Here is a 22,314-nt window from a genome sequence, read left to right on the forward strand (position 1 = left end):
ATCTTGTATGGTAATCCAAGAAAACTCTTTTCACACACCATATGAATGTCAAAGGGTGTTCAGGAGGTAGTCTTTCTTTCTGGTTTTCTTTGAAGAAATTCCCTGAGCGCGTAAAGGGAGCTGGCTGGCGGTAAATAAGAACAAAGTGAACCACAGCCGTGGCCACCCATTTCTGGGGGCCTCTGTTGCTTATGGCCCGCTGTGGTGGCAAACTGTCAAGTGAGCATCGCCTGCACCTACACGCCCCACCCCACCCACATCGTGGCACCTCAGCGGGACCGCCGACTGGAGGAATGCTTTCAACATTTCTTTGGGTGACTCGCAATTGGGATCAAGTCAATATTTGCAGAGTAAAAATAAAAATTACTTCCGCCCGAAACTCGAGCGCTTCTTAAGTATGTCACATCCACCACTCTCCACCAGGATGGATGACCCGCCGCTTGGCGCCGCTGTGACGAGAGCAGTGGAGTGGCGGACGATTCCAGTGAACTGAATAGCGGCTCACTGGGACCAGAGTTGTCGCCTAGTCGAAGGAGAGCGTATAACAAAAGATGCAAAGCAGGGTTGAGTTGGAGACGGGGACCAGTCGCGAATGGGAATGGTTTTGAATAATTTTCATAGGCATTTTTGCAAAATTTGCACTTGAATTTTCGTGTTGTGCCGCACTTTATCAATGAATAAAATATGAAATCAAATTCCTGGTCTCATTTCGACGGAGGAAATGGTAATTAAATAATTGAAGCATTGAATTAAATAAGGAAAGTAATTAAATTCAGGGAAATTCTTCGAAAAGATAGCCACGAATAGAGTTCGATATGGATACATATACTTCATACATTCGTACATCCGATGTAAATACATATACACCCCCAAAACGACAAGTTTTTGTTTCACGGCTGGCCCCTGACCTCACATCTAATGCTGTAATTGCTTTTATTCAAAGCAAAATAAAAGCCGTGGGTTTAAAGGTGGAGAAATTTAACTTCTCTTATGCCAGGGAGATAGCCTCGTTTAAGATAAGCATCCCCCCAACTCAATTTGACACCATTTGCTCCGCCAAATTTTGGCCGGAGCATTTGGTGGTGAAGGAGTTTAAGGCTAAGAAGAAGAATAGGCCCCCATATCCCTTCCAAATCTTTCCAGTGTGCCACCCTCAACCTCAACTTCCTCTTCCTCAACTTCCCGTCTTGCTTCCACCTTTCCAAAAAACTAACTTCTCTTTTAGTAACCTATCAGAATGTAAGAGGCTTGCGTAGTAAGCTCAGCATTCTTTTCCGGGATAGTGTTGCATTTGCTTCCCACGTTATTGTGTTTACTGAAACCTGGTTAAAGCCGGACATTCTTAGTTCCGAGGTTGGGTGGGTTCTAATTGCAGTGGACTCTTACTTCACGTCGGAACACTTCACAGTCCAAGTTCAACAGGAACTGGAATTCCTGTGTGTAAAACTGACTCTTCCCGCTTTCGTTATATTCATTACTTGCTCGTATATCCCACCTTCTTCGGATATTTCAATTTATGAGCAGAACTTGTCCGCTTTAACCGCTGTTTCTTCCTCGCTATCTGATAAAGATCGTATGATAGTTCTTGGTGACTTCAACTTGCCAGGAACTGTTTGATCTTCGGTATACGAGTCTAGTATCCTAGTGCCCATGTTACGACATGACTTTGCTGACGGCTTGCTTGACCTGTCCCTGTCTCAAGTCAACCATGTGAAAAATTCCTTGGGTCGATTGCTTGATCTGTGCTTTGTATCGGATCCGACCATAGTGTTGTTAACCCGAGCCCTTCCGCTCACTATACCTGAAGACGCCTACCACCCTACTTTCGAGGTGTCGCTAGATATAGGACCAACTGTATTGGATCGGTCGAGTAGGCTATCCGAACGTGTCCGCTGCTTTCGTAAAGCCGAGTTTGCGAAGCTTAATAACCTCATTAGGGATTTTGATTGGTCCGCTTTGTACTTGTGCACTGATGTCATAAAAGGCACAAACATTTTTTACAATGCTCTTGGCACATTTTTCGATTCTTGTGTCCCGCTTTGTTGTCCGACTAGATCTGGAAAACCCCCTTGGTTTACCAAAGAGCTATCCAGTCTAAAAAACTTAAAATCAAGACTTTATAAAAAATTTCAAGAAGTGGGTTCTCCTACTTCTCACTCACGCTACGTATTAGCTCGGTCAAACTTTTCAGTTCTTAATGCTCAATTCTATAAGAACTACCTATCTCGATGCAGGATACGTTTTTCTCAGGACCCTAAACAGTTTTACAGCTTCGTAAACAGTAAGCGTAGAACGTCCGCACACCCATCCTCGCTATCATTTTGTAATACGTCGGCAAATAATGATCAGGCAATTGCCGATCTTTTTGCCCAATTCTTTTAAACCACCTATTCTGAGGAAAGCTACTCTGGTCATCCGTACCCATACGGTTTACCGAGGTCGAACGTCATTTTCAGTCCCTTGTTAAATGAATGTTCCCTACTTCATGACCTTCGACTAGTTAAGCCGGTGTTTTCACCGGGTCCAGACGGGGTTCCAGGTTGTGTACTCAGGTACTGCGCCGCGGCTCTGTGTGGACCTTTGCTTAAACTATTCACCCTGTCTATTGATTCTTCTTGCTTCCCCCCTCTCCATAAAAAAGGTAGCAAGTCTGATGCAAAAAATTATAGAGGTATAGCAAAGTTATCCGCTATTCCTAAAATGTTTGAGAAGGTTTTAACTTCGCACTTGCAACATCTCTGCAAGTCACTTATATCTCCAACTCAGCATGGATTTATAAGGCGGCGATCAACCACCACGAACTTGTTAGAGTTTACCTCTTTCATTATTAAAGGCGGATGTTATTTACACCGACTTTAGTAAAGCATTCGACTCTGTAAACCATTCCCTTTTAGCGCATAAACTTGACCTTTTAGGGTTTCCGCCCAACCTCCTGAGATGGATTTCTAGCTATCTTTGTTCTAGGTCTCAAAGAGTCCTCTTCAAAAACTCCCTCTCTTTACCAGTAAAGGTTTCTTCGGGAGTACCACAAGGCAGCCATCTAGGCCCCTTACTCTTCACACTCTTTATTAATGACTTACCTTCAGTATTAACATACTCTCGAGTACTTATGTATGCGGATGATGTTAAACTCTGTGTCCAGTACAAGGACATTTCATTTCATTCTCGCTTGCAATCCGATCTCAATAACTTTCAGTCATGGTGTTGTGCAAACTTGTTACACCTTAATGCCTCGAAATGCAAAGTTATGACATTTCATCGTTCTAGCCCTTTGTTGGCTCCCTATACCCTATTTGGTGGTTCTCTTGAGAGAATTACCCTGGTGGATGATCTGGGTGTTATGTTAGACCCCAAGTTAAAGTTTTCCGAACACATTTCTACCATGGTAAATAAGGCCATGGTCAGGTGGTCAAAGGAATTTGACGACCCCTATATAACAAAGGCTCTCTATACCTCGCTTGTTCGTCCGATCTTAGAATACGGCTCCTGTGTATGGTGCCCTCAGTACAAAGTACACCAGGACCGTATAGAATCAGTACAGAAAAACTTTTTACTCTTTGCTCTGCGGGGCCTTAACTGGGATGCGGGTGTAAGACTCCCATCTTACTCTAGTAGACTACTATTAGTAAACCTCCCATCCTTAGTTAACCGTAGAAAAATGCTTGGTGTGATATTTATGCACAACTTGATCAGGGGTGACATAGACAGCCCTGATCTGTTGAGCCGCATAAACTTCACGATTCCTATTAGACTGACTAGAAATTTTATACCGTTGTTCCTTCCACTTTGTAGATCGAATTATTCCTTGCATGAACCGTTTAGAGTCTTATGCTCGGATTATAATTCCCTCTACCATATTATATCCACCACTAATTCTCTTCCTCTTATTAAATTATTAATCCTTACACACCTTTCTATTAATTAGTAACTGTAGTGGTATTTGTATTTTGATTGCATGCTTAGTTTCTTAGTAAGTTCAGTACTAATTTTCCTCGAATGTTAGTCTAATAGCTATCTTTCTTGCATGTTCGCGTTTGGTTCGGCTACGCACCGCGCGTCATGCGGCAACGCCCCTCGGTCGATTGGGCGGGAGGAGGGCTGCGTTTTGCCTGGGATCCGCGCGTAACAGCCTTCTGCTGGTGTCACACGGGCCACTTGACGGTGCAGTAACTGCATCGCCTCTTGAAAGATGCAGTCATTGCATGTCAACGTCCAAAGAACATATGTACATACGTTTCTACCCACAAATTATTATTATTTTTGATGTGTGAAGGATGCTCACATACACAGAAAATGGATTGCCCTGAATGGTGTGTGGAGCGGGCGTTCATTTTGTAAAAATAATTGCTTTGCTCACGGATTTTTACAGAAATGATTATTGATGAGCACTTTGGCCTATTTTATCAAAATCAAACCCGACACGACAACGTCACCGCCGGCATCCGTCCGTCCCGCTGTCCGTTTGGTTTTCCCGTCGCTGGCAAATGAAGCGTGAAATGTGGCCCGACACCGCGGCACCGCGCCAGCATACATTAAATCTTTCGAAAGTTTTGCATCAGCTCCGCCCCACGTACACCCTCTGGCCGAGTGCTTAGCACACCTCAGCGCGGGGAAAGGGCCGGTTGGATGGGGTTTTTGGTAAGTACCGAGACGGCAGATGACGTCAAGAGGCCGGCACGGCAGACATAGACCGCAGACCAATCCGACTAACCATCCGACCAGCCATAGATCCCCCTCGGACTGTGTGTTCCTCTTGGGTAAGCCACAGCGGAGGCGACAATTGCTTCCAGGAAATCCCCATGATTCACTCGAGGATGATGTCGCCGCGGGCTCGGATTTACTTGAGATGTGTAAACAACACAGTCACTCAAATTTCACGAGCCCTGCGCGATGATTCGATGAGGAATAAGGAAAATGCCTGGAAAGCCAAAATTTTGCAGGAAGTCAAGCCGAGGCTTTTAGCCAGGCGACGCGTGCCAATCCGCAAGATCTTCTCCCATGTACACTTTTTTTTTTTCTTTTTTTTTATATTCATATACTTATTTATTTGCTCTATAATATATACTATACAATTTATATTTAACTTAATTTAACGGACAAGAGTATGTTGGGACTAGGGGCCACGCGGACTGCGGTTCTGCCGCAAAGCATTGCTTCGCAGTGGCGTGGACACCTACTCCGTCTGCTCCTTCCGCCTTCTCGCCAAGGACCTAAGCGTTCGCATCACGCTAGAGGCAAACTCCGCGGCCGCTTCCCACACCTTCGGGTCTGCCAGCATCAGCGGCACCAGAGTCTCGGTGCTGACCCTAGACCCTGCTGCTGTCTCCAATGTCTGACGCTCGAGGTCAAACCTGTGGCAGTCGAAGAGGACGTGGCGAGCGTCCTCTATGCCTGTGCCACACTCGGGGCACCAGTCCTCTGTCTCGTGGCCGAAGCGCTTGAGGTAGCCGCGGAAGCAGCCATGTCCGCTCAGTGCCTGGGTAAGGTAGAAATCCACCTGGCCGTGCTTCCTTTCAACCCAGCATGCTATGCTTGGGATGAGGGTGTGGGTCCATCGGCCTTTGGGTGAGTGGTCCCATCGAGTCTGCCATCTGTCTATGCTGGTCCTTCTGGCGGCGTCCTTAATTTCTGCCTTGGAGCGTACCTCGGCTGCACTGTCCGTCATGGCATCATGGATCTCCTTCCTCTCCCTTATCAGCTCCCTGAGCGGAACTTGCCCGGCAATGACTAACGCGGCTTCGTCTGAGATGGTCCGGAACGAGCACGCGATCCTAATGGCGCACAGTCTGTACGTTGCCTCCACGTCTCGCATGTAGCTCCTCACCTTCGCGGCTTCTGCCCACACCGGTGCGGCGTAAAGCATCTGCGACGTCACGACGCTCGTCAGCAGCTTCCTCGTTGCCTGCTTTGTCCCTCTGGTGTTTAGCAGCCAGCTCCAGCCCCGCGGCGGCTAGCCACGCCTCGACGGCTTGTATAGCGACGTTGGCAAGCTCCTCCACTGCGGCAAGTTCCTTCGCTACCGCCACTATTGCGACGTCGTCAGCGAAACCCACCAGGTTAGTGTTGGCTGGCATCGGGAGCCGTAGGACCCCGTCGTACATGGCGTTCCAGAGCAGAGGTCCCAAAACGGAGCCCTGGGGGACTCCGGCTGAGACTTCGTATGCCTTAGAGCCCTGACATGTGTCCATTGTCAGCACCCTATTGCTGAAATAGCTGCGCGCTATATTCAGTAGGTAGCCCGGGATGTTGAAGGACCTCAGTGCCTCCAGCGTCCGGGTCCAGTCGGCCGAGTTGAAGGCGTTCCTTATGTCCAGTGTCACCACCAGACAATAGGACTTGGTTCCGCCTCTCCACCTAGTCCCAGCAATGGCTTCCTCCGCCGTTTGTACGACCCTCAAGATGGCGTCCAGCGTCGACCTCCCTTTCCTGAACCCGTATTGGTTCTGGGAGAGACCGCCTGCTGCTTCGATGGCTGCGCTCAGCCTCGCACCGATCACCCTTTCGAAGACTGTAGGAAGAGGCCACCCCTGGCGGCTTGCCCGGCTTGGTTAATAGTAGCAGCCGTTGCCTTTTCCACCTCTCGGGGAACGTCTTCTCCTGGAGGCATTTGTTGAAAAGGCCCGCAACTTCCCTCGGGAGTAGAAGAAGTGCCAGCTTCAACGAGCTGTTGGGGATCGCATCCGGACCCGGAGCCTTCCTAGGTATCAGGTTTCTGCCTGCCTGCACCACTATGCTCGAACCGCAGGGAGCTAGGGATCTGCCGTCCTCGAGGAAACAGTGCCCTGACTATACCCTCCAGTGCCTCTGGATCTGTTGGAGCTTTGCTGCCCGCGTTCAGCCTCTTCACCACCATCCTGTACGCGCCTCCCCAGGGGTCCTCTTCGGCGGCATCACACAGCTTAAGGAAGCATTCCCTCTTGCTATTCCTTATGGCGGTCTTCAGATCCTTCCTCGCCGCTTTGTAGGTCTCGCTGCATCGGGCCAAGCGCGGTGTGCCTCTGGCTCGCTGGAGCAGCCTTCTGGCCCGGTGGCAGGTTCTACGGAGAACCGCAATCGCTTCGCTCCACCAGAAAACTGGATCCTTGTGGTTCCGGAACGTCCCTCTCGGTAGCATGCTCTGGTCGCAGGCGCCTTCAAGTGCGTCCGCCAATTTGGTCGCCATATCGTTGGCTCCGACTGCATCGTTTGCAGAGTAGCTCTCAAGGGCGCCTGCAGTGATTCAGGTTGAGTTGAATCAACTGCATGTCGTCCTGGGTTTGCCGAGCCCGCTTCGCGTGGCTGGGCAGTTTTTAGTGCCTGCCTGGTGCGTGACCTACTTCTTTCCAGCTGCTGAGCAGATGAAGCACGCAGGCTCTTTTTTGCATTCGGCAACTTTGTGCCCTTTCTCCCCGCATTTGATGCAGCAGCCACTCCTGTCCACTGTACTCTTGCAGTTCCGTGCGATATGCCCGTGCTCCAGGCATCGGTAGCACCTTGGGAGTCCATCTCTTTCCCGGATCCTACATATGGTCCAGCCGATCCTCACCTTGCCGCCTTTCAGGACCGCTTGGCCCAGGGAGAAGGGCAAGCTGACCACCGCCAGCTGGGACTCCGCGTATCCGCGGCGCAGACTGCGGACTCTTACTCGACCCTCGTCAATGTTGAATTGGCGAGTTAGAGCGGCACAGATCTCCTGCTCCGTCGCGAGGGAGTCGATGTCCCGTATCTCCAATATGACCACCTTCGAGTCTTCCGTCATTGCGCGCACAGATGCTCCATCGCCGAGGACACGTGCGATGCTGGCTTTCATGCCCTCAGCACTCTCCACGCTGTCTTTTGCCACCTCCAGCAGAAGGTTGCCGTTTATGGTGCGGCGTACCTTGGAGACGCAGCTTCCCAGGTCGGAAAGCTGGTTGTCGTGTCGTCTGGTGACCATTGCCAGAACCTCGCTGTACGACTTCCCGGGGGCCTGAACTATGACCGCGTCTGGGCGAGCGCGGCGTGCTGCTCTCGGCCTCTTGGCCACCACGCTCCATTCGCTGTCCGGGATTCCGGGGCTCTTGGGCTGCCTCATGGCGCTGGTCGTCGCCACGTCTCCGTGTGGCCGCAACGGGGCCTTTTTAAGGGTCCTCTTGATTGCGATAGCTCCTGTTCGCTGCCTTGGGCGCGTAGGTGGGGTTCCCGGCTCCCCCATTGGACCTTCGGCCACGGATGGCTGGCTAAGTCTACGCCACGGTTCGGTTTGCGCTGCGGCATCTTTCCTCCAGACGGTCGTTGTCTGCTGCTCCTTGTCTGCGCTCCGCGTGCTCTGTGAGCATTTCGGGCACAGGCCTTAGGCGTCGGAGCCTTCCTGCAGCGCGCTTCTACCCGCTGCAGCCTCTTGGCTCGATTCGGTGATGTTCGAGTGCAGCTCCTTTATGCGCACGAACAGTGCTCTGGTGGCCATGTTGATGTGGCGCGTATTTTTGTCCATCATCCTGGTCTGAACCTCAACAAGGATTTTTCCCAGCTCCGAGAGGTTCTCAAGGCAGGTAGCCTCCTGGGGGGCCTTGCTCTTCTTGGGCGGCGTTTGCCTCTGGGAACTTCCCGGGCTGGCTGGGTCCGGAACCCTCTTGGGGGTCTCCCTAGAGTCAAGGTCCCGACTCTGCGCCGCTGCTGCTGGCGATGGAGATGGCTCGGGTGCCGACGATCGGGCGAGCATGCTACCCTTCCTGAAGGCGAGCTTTTCATCCTCCTCCATTCCTATTGTTTACTTTAGAATTTGAATTTCGAAATCTCCCTCCGTTGGCGCGCAACTCCAGCTCTCTCCAACACTCTGGCAGCCCTGGGTCGATCGGGACTGTCTGGCAACACCGTCCGTGTGGCAACTCTACGCGATCACCTGTCTGGCGGCGCGATCAGCTGCTGTGTGTGAAGCTCCATGTACACTTGTACGTGTGTGTGTGTACACGGATATGTGTGAATGTAATTTCATAGCTGACAGACGACGCGGCATTATCTACTCTATATGCGAGTGTGTGGCAACAAATATCGCCTGCTGAATGACCAGACACATTTATTTGTTGCCGCTGCCTCATCTTGACAATCAATTAATTTTCCCCCTCCCAAACCGGAGGCAAGGCTCCCCCGCTCCCTCTCCCGCTGTCGACAAAGGAAAGTGGCGTCGCGGGCGCTAATTTTTTTTAATGCAAATGGAAAAGGATTTAATAGCGAAGGCGAAACACATAAAGAATGGATTTTTAAAACCATTTCAATTATGCCACAAGTTCCCCATCAATCTGGCTGCGTGCCTCTTCTACTTCTGCCGCCTGATGACGCCTCTGTTCCAACTGCTATGACGTCAACGATTGCAACACTCTTCAGCTGTGCAGCCAGTGCATCCCGTCTCGGCCGGATTTGTCTGCGCCAAAGTTCACTGACACTTTCATGAGTTTTCTTGGGTCGACGAAAATAGTTTTTCCACATTTCGCATTCGACCGAGTGGAAATGAAATCCCCTTGGAGCATAGATAGAATATTTCAGAGCAGTGCTCGCTGCCAAAAGCTTACTGTTACACATTCGTTCTGCGAAACGAAATCCAGTTAATTAAAATGTGGCAAGCAAATAATCAACAAGCAATTAAAACTAGAAAAAGACCACAATTCTGCTTCCTCTCTGCCTTTGCCTGCCGTAAATGGCCGTCCAATTGGTAATGGCTCGACAAAAATCCCACATTCATATTTACGAACCATAAATATGGACTCGTACTTCCAAAAAAAGGAAAGGAAAAAAATAAAAGGAGGTTAACCAATTTGTTCGCTTGCGGCTGCTGTAAGTGACAACAAAAGAGGTGGTGGAGCCGGTCAAGGCATTGTAGCTTTTTACAAATGAGTTTCCGTATTTCATTCGGATTCCATGCATATTGCGTTTTCTATAAATACAGTATTTGCCAACTGTTCTTTTTTATTTTCACTCTCAAACTGAGTCAATGCAGGGCGTGGGCGGAGGTGCAGATGCAGCTGCAACAGCAACAGCAACAGCATCGGAGTGGCAGCATCAGCACCGAAAATAAATTTCAAATATGTCACAAGCAAAATGAGATAGAATTTTTAGGCGAATATTCGCTGTGCCATGCTGCGTGGGCAGCGATGGCCAAATACAGGGGAAGTCAATGCGCTCTAGCCGAAAAAGTGAAAGCCAGCATCAATCATGTGAGCAGGCGAGGGGATATAGTTGTCAATCGATTCGCAAGAAGTGCAGGGTTGCCTACTGAACTGAACCGTTCGACAATAGTTATCTACGATCCAGACTACAAGGTGGCAAAACAATAACACTCCCCCACACACCAGACGTGCGATGTCTCAGCTAATTTTCATTGCCACAAGCGCGGACGGGCGTCCTTCAGGGCCTGCCAAATTCTAAATTTTGGCTAATTTGTCAACAGCCCCCAGCATTATCCGCACATATCCGACAATTTGGGTAGAACCAAACATCTAACAAAAGCTGTACACATTCGCTACTTACACTATATGGATAGTACAAAATCCGTACGGATTGAATTACTGGAACCATGTGTCCGCTATAGAGAGCTTAGCTTGTACATACATAAATGGGCACCTAGCACTATTATATTTTGCATGCAAATTCCAGGACACAAGTGTGTACCCTCACGAAAAGATGATGCCAGAAATTCCAACTGACGAAGCAGATATGCGATACACTGCATCAGCAGTAACCTACCAAGATGAGGCTCCTCCGTGCTTAGCCGCCTCCTTTGGCACTGACACTTGGCATTTCGCAACCTTCTCGAGCCAAGGCGAGCACTTCAGAAAATTGAAACTTTCAGTTTTATGCCACCATCGAGCACACAGCACAGTACTTTTACATGGCCAAGTGCAACTCTTTTGGCTGACTTTTCAATTTTCTAATATGCTTTAAAGCTTCTGCTTGATGCTGTTGGGAGCGGCGCCTATTGCTTAATTCGATTTTGCTTGACTTTGATGCTGGCAAACTTCATTTGTCCGACTCTAAAAGCGTGAAATAGGATTAGGCCGACGGAAATGCATTCATGACTTAAATCCATTTCTAGTTGGGCAACGATACAAAGTACCAATTAATAATCTATAGGAAATCAGATTTGAGAGGAGTTAGGGAAGAGAGAGTTGCAGTGCACGCAGCTTATGGAAGAGATCCAAATTAAATTAAGACTGCCAGAAGTATTCCACAAATAGCCATAACCAGAATGAAGTTACTTTGGGCCAAAACGATGACGGGTCAATACTTTTTTCCAGGCTTGTGGATAGATCAGCGTCAGTGCGGCGCCTTAATGCAAGTCTGTGCACGAATTGTATTTGGTAAATTTTCTTTACAGCAATCCGAAAGGATCGAACAAGGTGAAAATGAGCAGTGTACGAATTAAACATTTTACCATTTAACCATTTGGTAATTTGGTAAACCATTTTTTTGTGAAGCTCAAGACTCAAGCCGAACACGGAGTACCATTAATAATACGAAAATGTACAGTAATTAGTATCTGATCTACATCCATACAACATTGAAATGCAGCCCTGAATATCGCTCCGATTATAATCGGGAGTCAGCTCTGCTTTTCACTTTGAATTCCGGTTTGAGCAGGCGACGACTTTTAGTGTGAAAATCCGAACAGTCATCCTTTCGAAAATTGTGCCAGCGAGCGGAGCTCATGTAAAGTGGAAAATTAAATATAAAAATTAAAATTCCTCTCAGAGTCGTAGTGAGAAGTGTCGAACAAAATATTCTAAAACTGTATTTAGCACGCGCGTGTTCTCAAGTAAGTTCACACATATTTAAAGTGAAAAATTTCGCATTTGCCGCACACACGAACACACGCACGCACACACAAACGCCGGTTTTGTGAACTCACTTGACGAAAAGAAAGCGAGAAGAAAAAAGTTGCCAAATCAAAATGGTCACCGAGCCGAAGTCCGTTGAGCCCAAGGGCTGCACCAAGGAGGCGAAGTGCCAGTCATCAGACTGCGAGACTTCCCAGCAGGAGCCGGTCTCGCAAGTAAGCAGCCCGAAGGGCGACCGTGTGGGGATCTTCAATGCCGAGAACTTCTTGTCGCGTGCTCAGATGAGCACCAACAACCCATCGCCGGTAAGTGAAATTCCAAGCAACGTGAAAGTTTCTTCAGTTTTCAGACATTTTGTTTTACAAAACTGCCGCATCATCGCGCTAGCAGGGTATCAACAGCGAGTTAACAGCCGCCGCAGTCTTAACAGCTCGGCAAGAGCAGCATTGCCACATCACCTCATTGCCCTCTCCTGTTATTTCAGACCTTCTTATTTTCCGTCTCGCTCTTTTCCACCATTGCTCTCTTACTTTTCGACTTTAATATTCGAATTTTCCTTCTCTATTCCCCCCTCTTCTCTTCTCTTCTAATACTATTCAAAATAGTTTGGTTAATTTCTATAAAAATCAAATGCAAATTGGGAAAAACGCACACACGTATGTAAATACATATATGTATGTATGTATGTATATGCATGCGTTAACAGGATGTCGACAGAATGTTAGCAACAGTTGCAAAGTCATTCGATTTCTGCGCTGCTGACACTTTCTCTCGTATCTGTCGTTTTCTCTCCTGCCGGTATTCAATTATTTTCTGGCACTTTCACTTCCTCACCTCTTCATTTCCTTCCGGATCTAACTTCCGCTACTACCTCTCGCCTTCTCATCCTCCTCCCTTAGCAAGCAAGCTTGCGTGTCGGCATGACTGGGGGGCAGCTGTCCCAACGCATGAGCAACATCTCGCTGTCCTCCCCCACGGACTCCGTGGGCCACATGGATCGCGGCAGCAGCTCCAGTCTCGCTAGCAGTGCCACCGTTGGCACCAACATCATCACCAGCGGCATTTCCAAGGAGTGCGCCAATTACCCCGTCGGCAGTCAGTCGGCCCGTCCATACGTCCAACTGCCGGGCATACACATTTCCAACCATCCCCAGTACGGGCCAGGGAATATGCAGGAAATAGACGCTGGCAAAATGGCGCACAACGGCAAGGCACTCACAGGGCGCTACAATGCCACGCCCACCTATGGCTTCGACAACGAGCAGAACTACTGCCTGGTAAGAGGCTCCTGCATATCTGTTAATCTAGCCGATTCTATGCTCAATCTCAGAATTCCCAACAGTTGCCGTCTCCAATGCCCCCTCCACCATACGCCTTGGCACGCGTGAGCAGCACACGCAACTTCGAGCTCGAGAACCACACACCGCCGGCATGTCCCGGCTCTGGACCCATTGCCATGACGAACGGCACCATCCAGTTGCGCCTCCGCGGTGAGTGTGGACGCCCCCAGCCCCTTGGCTCTTCTTTAAGACCGACCCCTAATGTTAATACCTTTCTTTGCATGGGGCAGCATTGACATGACTCTGGACAAGGCGGTGCGCGTGCTCAATCAGCGCAGCATGGTGGCAGTTGCTCTATCACGCAACTGCAGCAACTCGGCTTTGATCCACCCCAATGGACGCATCTTGCAGAGCGGCGCTAAAGTCGAAATAGTCACCTACGACGGCATGAAGGGCAATAACTTTGTGTGAGTGGGAATGGCCCTTACCCCAACGTGGCATCTTTTGAATCCTTTGAATTATCTTCCCATTACAGTCGCTATGCCAAGATGTGGTACAAGGGTGTGAGCTTCACCAGCGAGGCGTGCGCTCTCATCTACCTGGTGGACACAGCCGGGACGCGCACCACAACCGACACTTTCACCGATCTGACCAAGGACTACACCCTGGCAGTGTTCTATGAGTGAGTCCCCCCGGCCAATTGCATCGCTTCTTATTTGGCTAATTTCGATTTAATTCCCGAACTTCTCGCAGCGACTCGCGCCATGGTCCCTCTTATATGGCTGAAGCCCATGACGTGACTGCCAATTCAGCTTACACCTGTACCGAGGATGGCACTGAGATCTATGACATAAACGGATTTCGCATCACCCAGGCAGCCGATGGCCTGGTGAAGGTCACTCGTGTGGACAACAAGTGCTTGATTCGCACCAGTCCCGGCAATGGATCGGCCACTTTGACCACACCTGGCATCCATTGCACTGCCTCTCTGGGCAAGACCTCGCATCTGTTTGTTCGGTGAGTGTCAAACCGATGCTCTCAACCTCCCCCTCCCCCTCCCCCACGCCCGTCATCCTGCTCTGCTAACTTCCGTTCTGTTCTGTCCTTTGTAGTCGCAATGAGAAGCGCATGCACTTCGATGGATCCTGTTTCATTGTACGCAACGCCGGACACTCCGCCGGCTTCAATGAGAACAACCTGCTCATTGTCTACTGAGCGGCGTTCGTAGCCCATCTCACACGCACACACTCACACATGTCAACACATTTCACCTGGAACACATACATAGACACCTACAGCAGCACACTTGAGGGACCTTGACGTGGAGAGAGGGATTCAGTTAGGATCCCGGAATTTAGGAATATCAAAATCAATTTGGGAAATAAGTTAGAAAGCAAATATGTTCGTACAAAAACCAGCACCACACCACACCACACACACACACCTCAGCGAAGGAACTCAGCCCAGTCCTATCTGGGTTCCGATTGCTCGACATGGGCGCAACACAACCACACCACCAACCCCCAGGGAATACTTGTTGTCTTTCGTTTACCATTGCCTACATATATATCATGCCGTATATATGCGTGTATTACTAGTTGTTATTGCAAATCGGGAGCGCTTTCCTGCTTCCCCAAATCAGTTGGCCAAATCAGACCGATCTCAAGCTGAAGCGGAACCAATCAGAGCCGAATCGCATCGAACAGGGCCGTGCCAGCGTTTGGTGTTCAAAAAAAGAAACATCGTTTTTCTACTCGTTTCCATTTCGGCTTTTTCAGTTCTTCTAAATTGTTTCTTTTACGCAGTTCAGTTCTAAATTTTGTTTGATAGACTTTAAAAATGGCAAAACTCAAGAAAAAAAAGTTTAAAGAAATATCTCCCAAAAAAAAATTTACAAAATTATGCACAGTTGGTGCGTCTGACTAAGCAACGTGTTTTCAACAATTATAGTAGATCAGAGGACTAGTTCTCTTGGGCGTTACGTTTAGGCAACGCAACGCCAGTGCCGATACATTATTTCTAAGCTACCAGTTCTTTCAATGCAATCCAATAATGTTCATCCACACCCGTAGCATACAGACACTCGAACACGTAACCCATAATCACACACACCGCACACTCTTTACAAGAGGCAAAAGAAAGTGAATTATTTGCAAGTGGCACAGCGCCAGCCACAGTTAAAACAGCCACAGGACACACATGAAAAATAGAACAGATCCTGTGAAAGGTAGAAAGAGTTTATTAAATTAACCCCAATTGTAATTTGATTAATATACACTTGTCCTGTGAGGAGGACAATGAAAGAAACCCCCATACAAACACAAAACATAGGCTTAATATATACATAAATACGATGGGATGTCCAATTATAATACAAAGTTAAGCCCAGTGTAAAAAACCGGGATTAGCCTCACGTCAATCTCCAACACCTAAAGTTTCTATCATGTAAAGAGAAATTCATGTGCCCCAAAATCAATACTATGAAGTATAATAAATTTAAAATGCAATCTGTTCATTCAATAAATTAATTTATTCCTCCAAAAGAATGGTGGAGCAATGGAGCTCGTTTCGTTTCCTACCCTCCATCCTTTGCTAATTTCTTGGTGGAAAGAAAATGTCGACTGCCTCCTGCCCCGTGCCTTTATGTGTTCGAGTATTTATGTACCTTCTGTCATACATGGCCGGGGGTATCGTAAATTTACAACAAAATTGTTTTATGGCCCCACTCCATGGGCCCTCCTGGCCCCCCTCAGGCGGAGCTTGGCGTTTACGCCGTCACCTGAAGTGCCATCAGGAGTTGGACAATTTCAGGCCCTAGACGACAGTTTGGTTCGGTTTCCCATCTTTAAGAGCACTTGGAATTGAATCATTTAAATTTCTGTGAGGATTTCCAAGAAAATAAATTTGAATATCTGCCGCTATAGAGTTTATATTTAAATCCGATTTAATGTAAAAGCGGATTACGCTCTTCCATTTTGAAGGGACTTCGGATAAGCCCTATCTTCGGAGACATCGGGATATGGAAGACCTTTTTGATCTCCAAAAACCAAGATTCGCGGGGATACAAATATTTCGTTGAATTTTTAATCGCACATTTACGACACAGCTGTTTTTATTTTATCGTGGCGTGACAGCCCTGGGCGGCCAGTGTGTACACTCTTTTGGACTACAATATTGTTTGTCTTGCTGTTGACAGCGGTAAATTAGGCAAATGGAAGGAAAAGTACATTGATATTTAATTAGTAAAATGTCTTGAGCCTTGTCGTTACCTGCAAACAAATCAAAATGCACAGGGATATCGGATCGACTGTCATGCCGACTAAAGTTTCCAACAAACTTAACCTGGAGCTGGAGGTGGAGGTAGGCACGCGGCGCGGATGCTACAGCGCTGGCTGTGGCTGTTGATAAAGATTATTGGATAATGTCTTGGCGGAACTATCTGCCACGTCTGTCTCTGTCATAAAAAGAAAGTTGTTACATGGTTAGAGATACACAAAGAGAGAGAAAGAGAGATGCATACGGAAAGTGTGTGAAAGCGTGGAGCAGTGAGAGCGGGTGCAGAAGCCACAGCGTGGATACAGAAGCAGCGGTAAGTACAAATAGCCCAACCAGGAAAGGATCAAAATATTGATGTCTGGAATGGCTTTATTCAAGTGTGAGAGCCTAACTGGGACTCGTGCGAGCAAAGGACCGACCCCACATATGTATCTGTGGCATATTCAATGCTCACACTTGTGTGACTGCGCCCCTGAGAGTCCTTGTCTGCATCCATTTGCCGCTCGCACCCGTGTGCCCAAAATCAAAAGCTTTTCACACTTAATTGGGCGTAAAATTAAATCAGAATTGATTAGAACACTTGAATGACAACAGCCGTGGCCGTGTTGCTGATGTCAATGGCATCAGAGAGAGCCGCATCCTGCCAGCATCAAAGCCCCCAAGCCTCCCAGCTCCCAGCTCCCACTCCACCTCCTGCCAGCAATTCCGCTGGCATTCTAAGCATAAGCAAACTTTTTGGTTTCGATTTTCCCCAGCTGACGCACGGCACGACAAGGCACGGCACGTCGGTGACGTCGGCCACCTTCCTGCCGCTTCTCGGGGCTCCTGCCACTTCCGAAGCCGGGCACTCCCGAGACAGAGCGCACTAATTACTGCTGGGAACTTCCCTGGGGAGGCTCCCCCGCAACCCTGTTTTTCATCCGAAAGTTTATGAAATTCAATTTCCCCCAAAAATGGGGAATGGAATGGAAAAAGGCCGGGCATCAATTTTCCTGCATTATCGTTTAATGAGCCGACAATTATGCGAGGCCCCTCTGCTTCGGCACCATGCACGTCTATAGATATTCAATTAACTTGAATTCACAGCCATAACTCTCCGAACGAGTTCATTCCACATGCATTTGGCCAGGGCATAGGGCAAGTCAACTCGATTTCCGGCTATTAAGACATGGCTGAATTTCAGACGTGGAATGCAACGCCATGGAGTGCCGAGTCCAGGCAGGATAATTACATTTTAACCGGGTGATTCGAGCGGAGAGGAGAGTCGACAGCAACGTCAACGGTAATGGAAAATGCACATCTTCCGCCGCCCTGGGGGTCCTGGGAGCCGTCCTGAGGCACGGCACATTTAATGGGAAATGAATGGCAATGTTGGAGGTAGAAAATTATGAAAACGTTCCCAGGGGTAAGTTGTACGAAAACCAGCACGAAGTGCCCTCCATAATCTTCCACTTAAAGTTGATAAAAAATGTAAACGACTTTCATTTCGCCCGGGAGCGATACCTCTGACGAGGACTTCAAAGGACAGCTGGAAGACCCAGGGCAAACTCGAGGCGAAAGTGAGTAGCTCATTGAATTGGATGGATTGTCATCCCAGTCGGTGACAGCAATCAAATCAATCACACCAGCCTCCACCTGAGTAGAGCAGGCAGGTCAAAGTGCGGCAGCCTTGGAGGATAAAGAATGGACCCCTTTTATGACATTTGGTGATGTTTTGCGATGCAGCAAGAGGGAATTCCTACACCGATTGGGGCAAAACTTGGGCTAGGTACAGCTGGCAAGGCCGATAGCTTGATCCGATTCATAAATAATATACAGCTAAGAGTACTATATGTTTGGATTCATTGGGAATCCGTGCGTGGTGATGTCTAATGCAATTTGCGTAATTGAAACCCACTCGAAAGCAATTAAATTTCCTGTGGTTGGACCACTCTCCGGCAATGAGATTCGTTGGAGTAATTTCAATCGAGATTGCCAACTAATCTTCAGGTAAAACCATCCATAATGGAGCAGAAGTTTTGTTCGCACTCGGCATTTATCAAGTTTGAAGTTTTAATTTGCTTTCGCCCCAACAAAAACAACTACAGAATACAGAATAACAAAAGTGTCAACACGATTTTAATTGAGTTTAATTAAGCCGCAAAGTAAAGCCTCTCAGCACTCTTGTCTGTGGACCGACCAACAGAAATTTAAAATATTTGCGCTAATCCACTTGGCAACGGCCTAACAGAAATGAACAGCTGGTGCCAGTCCAGGCCTCTTCAATGGGCCAACTTTCGGATAAAAGAGGTACGTGCCAAAGGCTTCAAATATTCGTATTTGCTGGGGCCAAAGTACGTACAATAAACTCGAAGCAATCCGAAGAGCAAAGTTGCGATCTGGAAATTTATGGATGGCGAAGGCCAAAATGTTTTGCTGCCCAAAACCCAGGCTGAACCCATTTGTTGGCCCAGCTCTGAAAATGTCACATGCTCCTCACACCCACAGCTACACCCACACCCTGTGTGGTCTGGGTCTTGGCCGTCTGGGTCCGTCTCGGCCGGATTTGTCTGCGCCAAAGTTCACTGACACTTTCATGAGTTTTCTTGGGTCGACGAAAATAGTTTTTCCACATTTCGCATTCGACCGAGTGGAAATGAAATCCCCTTGGAGCATAGATAGAATATTTCAGAGCAGTGCTCGCTGCCAAAAGCTTACTGTTACACATTCTTTCTGCGAAACGAAATCCAGTTAATTAAAATGTGGCAAGCAAATAACCAACAAGCAATTCAAACTAGAAAAAGACCACAATTCTGCTTCCTCTCTGCCTTTGCCTGCCGTAAATGGCCGTCCAATTGGTAATGGCTCGACAAAAATCCCACATTCATATTTACGAACCATAAATATGGACTCGTACTACCAAAAAAAGGAAAGGAAAAAAATAAAAGGAGGTTAACCAATTTGTTCGCTTGCGGCTGCTGTAAGTGACAACAAAAGAGGTGGTGGAGCCGGTCAAGGCATTGTAGCTTTTTACAAATGAGTTTCCGTATTTCATTCGGATTCCATGCATATTGCATTTTCTATAAATACAGTATTTGCCAACTGTTCTTTTTTATTTTCACTCTCAAACTGAGTCAATGCAGTGCGTTGGCGGAGGTGCAGATGCAGCTGCAACAGCAACAGCAACAGCATCGGGGTGGCAGCATCAGCACCGAAAATAAATTTCAAATATGTCACAAGCAAAATGAGATAGAATTTTTAGGCGAATATTCGCTGTGCCATGCTGCGTGGGCAGCGATGGCCAAATGCAGGGGAAGTCAATGCGCTCTAGCCGAAAAAGTGAAAGCCAGCATCAATCATGTGAGCAGGCGAGGGGATATAGTTGTCAATCGATTCGCAAGAAGTTCAGGGTTGCCTACTGAACTGAACCGTTCGACAATAGTTCTCTACGATCCAGACTACAAGGTGGCAAAACAATAACACTCCCCCACACACCAGTCGTGCGATGTCTCAGCTAATTTTCATTGCCACAAGCGCGGACGGGCGTCCTGCAGGGCCTGCCAAATTCTAAATTTTGGCTAATTTGTCAACAGCCCCCCAGCATTATCCGCACATATCCGACAATTTGGGTAGAACCAAACATCTAACAAAAGCTGTACACATTCGCTACTTACACTATATGGATAGTACAAAATCCGTACGGATTGAATTACTGGAACCATGTGTCCGCTATAGAGAGCTTAGCTTGTACATACATAAATGGGCACCTAGCACTATTATATTTTGCATGCAAATTCCAGGTCACAAGTGTGTACCCTCACGTAAAGATGATGCCAGAAATTCCAACTGACGAAGCAGATATGCGATACACTGCATCAGCAGTAACCCACCAAGATGAGGCTCCTCCGTGCTTAGCCGCCTCCTTTGGCACTGACACTTGGCATTTCGCAACCTTCTCGAGCCAAGGCGAGCACTTCAGAAAATTGAAACTTTCAGTTTTATGCCACCATCGAGCACACAGCACAGTACTTTTACATGGCCAGGTGCAACTCTTTTGGCTGACTTTTCAATTTTCTAATATGCTTTAAAGCTTCTGCTTGATGCTGTTGGGAGCGGCGCCTATTGCTTAATTCGATTTGGCTTGACTTTGATGCTGGCAAACTTCATTTGTCCGACTCTAAAAGCGTGAAGTAGGATTAGGCCGACGGAAATGCATTCAAGCTGACTTAAATCCATTTCTAGTTGGGCAACGATACAAAGTACCAATTAATAATCTATAGGAAATCAGATTTGAGAGGAGTTAGGGAAGAGAGAGTTGCAGTGCACGCAGTTTATGGAAGAGATCCAAATTAAATTAAGACTGCCAGAAGTATTCCACAAATAGCCATGACCAGAATGAAGTTACTTTGGGACAAAACGATGACGGGTCAATACTTTTTTTCAGGCTTGTGGATAGATCAGCGTCAGTGCGGCGCCTTAATGCAAGTCTGTGAACGAATTGTATTTGGTAAATTTTCTTTACAGCAATCCGAAAGGATCGAACAAGATGAAAATGAGCAGTGTACGAATTAAACATTTTACCATTTAACCATTTGGTAATTTGGTAAACCATTTTTTTGTGAAGCTCAAGACTCAAGCCACGGAGTAGCATTAATAATACGAAAATGTACAGTAATTAGTATCTGATCTACATCCATACAACATTGAAATGCAGCCCTGAATATCGCTCCGATTATAATCGGGAGACAGCTCTGCTTTTCACTTTGAATTCCGGTTTGAGCAGGCGACGACTTTCAGTGTGAAAATCCGAACAGTCATCCTTTCGAAAATTGTGCCAGCGAGCGGAGCTCATGTAAAGTGGAAAATTAAATATAAAAATTAAAATTCCTCTCAGAGTCGTAGTGAGAAGTGTCGAACAAAATATTCTAAAACTGTATTTAGCACGCGCGTGTTCTCAAGTAAGTTCACACATATTTAAAGTGAAAAATTTCGCATTTGCCGCACACACGAACACACGCATGCACACACAAACGCCGGTTTTGTGAACTCACTTGACGAAAAGAAAGCGAGAAGAAAAAAGTTGCCAAATCAAAATGGTCACCGAGCCGAAGTCCGTTGAGCCCAAGGTCAGCACCAAGGAGGCGAAGTGCCAGTCATCAGACTGCGAGACTTCCCAGCAGGAGCCGGTCTCGCAAGTAAGCAGCACGAAGGGCGCCCGTGTGGGGATCTTCAATGCCGAGCACTTCTTGTCGCGTGCTCAGATGAACGAGAAAATCAACATCTTGCGCTCGCCCACCAAGCCGCCCAACGGGGTGCGCCAGCGCTCCGTCTACACCAACAACCCATCGCCGGTAAGTGAAATTCCAAGCAACGTGAAATAAATTTGAATATCTGCCGCTATAGAGTTTATATTTAAATCCGATTTAATGTAAAAGCGGATTACGCTCTTCCATTTTGAAGGGACTTCGGATAAGCCCTATCTTCGGAGACATCGGGATATGGAAGACCTTTTTGATCTCCAAAAACCAAGATTCGCGGGGATACAAATATTTCGTTGAATTTTTAATCGCACATTTACGACACAGCTGTTTTTATTTTATCGTAGCGTGACAACCCTGGGCGGCCAGTGTGTATACTCTTTTGGACTACAATATTGTTTGTCTTGCTGTTGACAGCGGTAAATTAGGAAAATGGAAGGAAAAGTACATTGATATTTAATTAGTAAAATGTCTTGAGCCTTGTCGTTACCTGCAAACAAATCCAAATGCACAGGGATATCGGATCGACTGTCATGCAGACTACAGTTTCCAACAAACTTAACCTGGAGCTGGAGGGGGAGGTAGGCACGCGGCGCGGATGCTACAGCGCTGGCTGTGGCTGTTGATAAAGATTATTGGATACTGTCTTGGCGGAACTATCTGCCACGTCTGTCTCTGTCATAAGAAGAAAGTTGTTACATGGTTAGAGATACACAAAGAGAGAGAAAGAGA

At 47.5% G+C, this 22,314-nt stretch overlaps 1 protein-coding gene across 1 annotated transcript; it reads left to right on the plus strand.

The window, feature by feature from the left end:
* The first annotated feature begins 11,819 nt into the window (after window positions 1–11,819).
* LOC117194920 lies at window positions 11,820–14,317 on the plus strand. The gene is made up of 7 exons (XM_033399385.1): window positions 11,820–12,094; window positions 12,689–13,066; window positions 13,132–13,279; window positions 13,320–13,536; window positions 13,605–13,751; window positions 13,823–14,086; window positions 14,182–14,317. The coding sequence occupies exons 1-7, from the start codon at window positions 11,903–11,905 to the stop codon at window positions 14,282–14,284; spliced, it is 1,449 nt and encodes a 482-aa protein (XP_033255276.1). The 5' UTR covers window positions 11,820–11,902; the 3' UTR covers window positions 14,285–14,317.
* Window positions 14,318–22,314: the final 7,997 nt, after the last annotated feature.

This window comes from Drosophila miranda (assembly GCF_003369915.1).
Source record: "Drosophila miranda strain MSH22 chromosome Y unlocalized genomic scaffold, D.miranda_PacBio2.1 Contig_Y4_pilon, whole genome shotgun sequence".
NCBI lineage: Eukaryota > Metazoa > Arthropoda > Insecta > Diptera > Drosophilidae > Drosophila > Drosophila miranda.

What these genes read in the sequence shown, in the direction of transcription:
- LOC117194920 (XM_033399385.1), top strand. Translation starts at nt 11,903, where the DNA reads ATGGTCACCGAGCCGAAGTCCGTTGAGCCCAAGGGCTGCACCAAGGAG. An exon ending in ATGAAGGGCAATAACTTTGT is followed by an intron (nt 13,537 to 13,604) that starts GTGAGTGGGAAT and finishes TTCCCATTACAG; the next exon opens with TCGCTATGCCAAGATGTGGT. An exon ending in ACCCTGGCAGTGTTCTATGA is followed by an intron (nt 13,752 to 13,822) that starts GTGAGTCCCCCC and finishes AACTTCTCGCAG; the next exon opens with CGACTCGCGCCATGGTCCCT.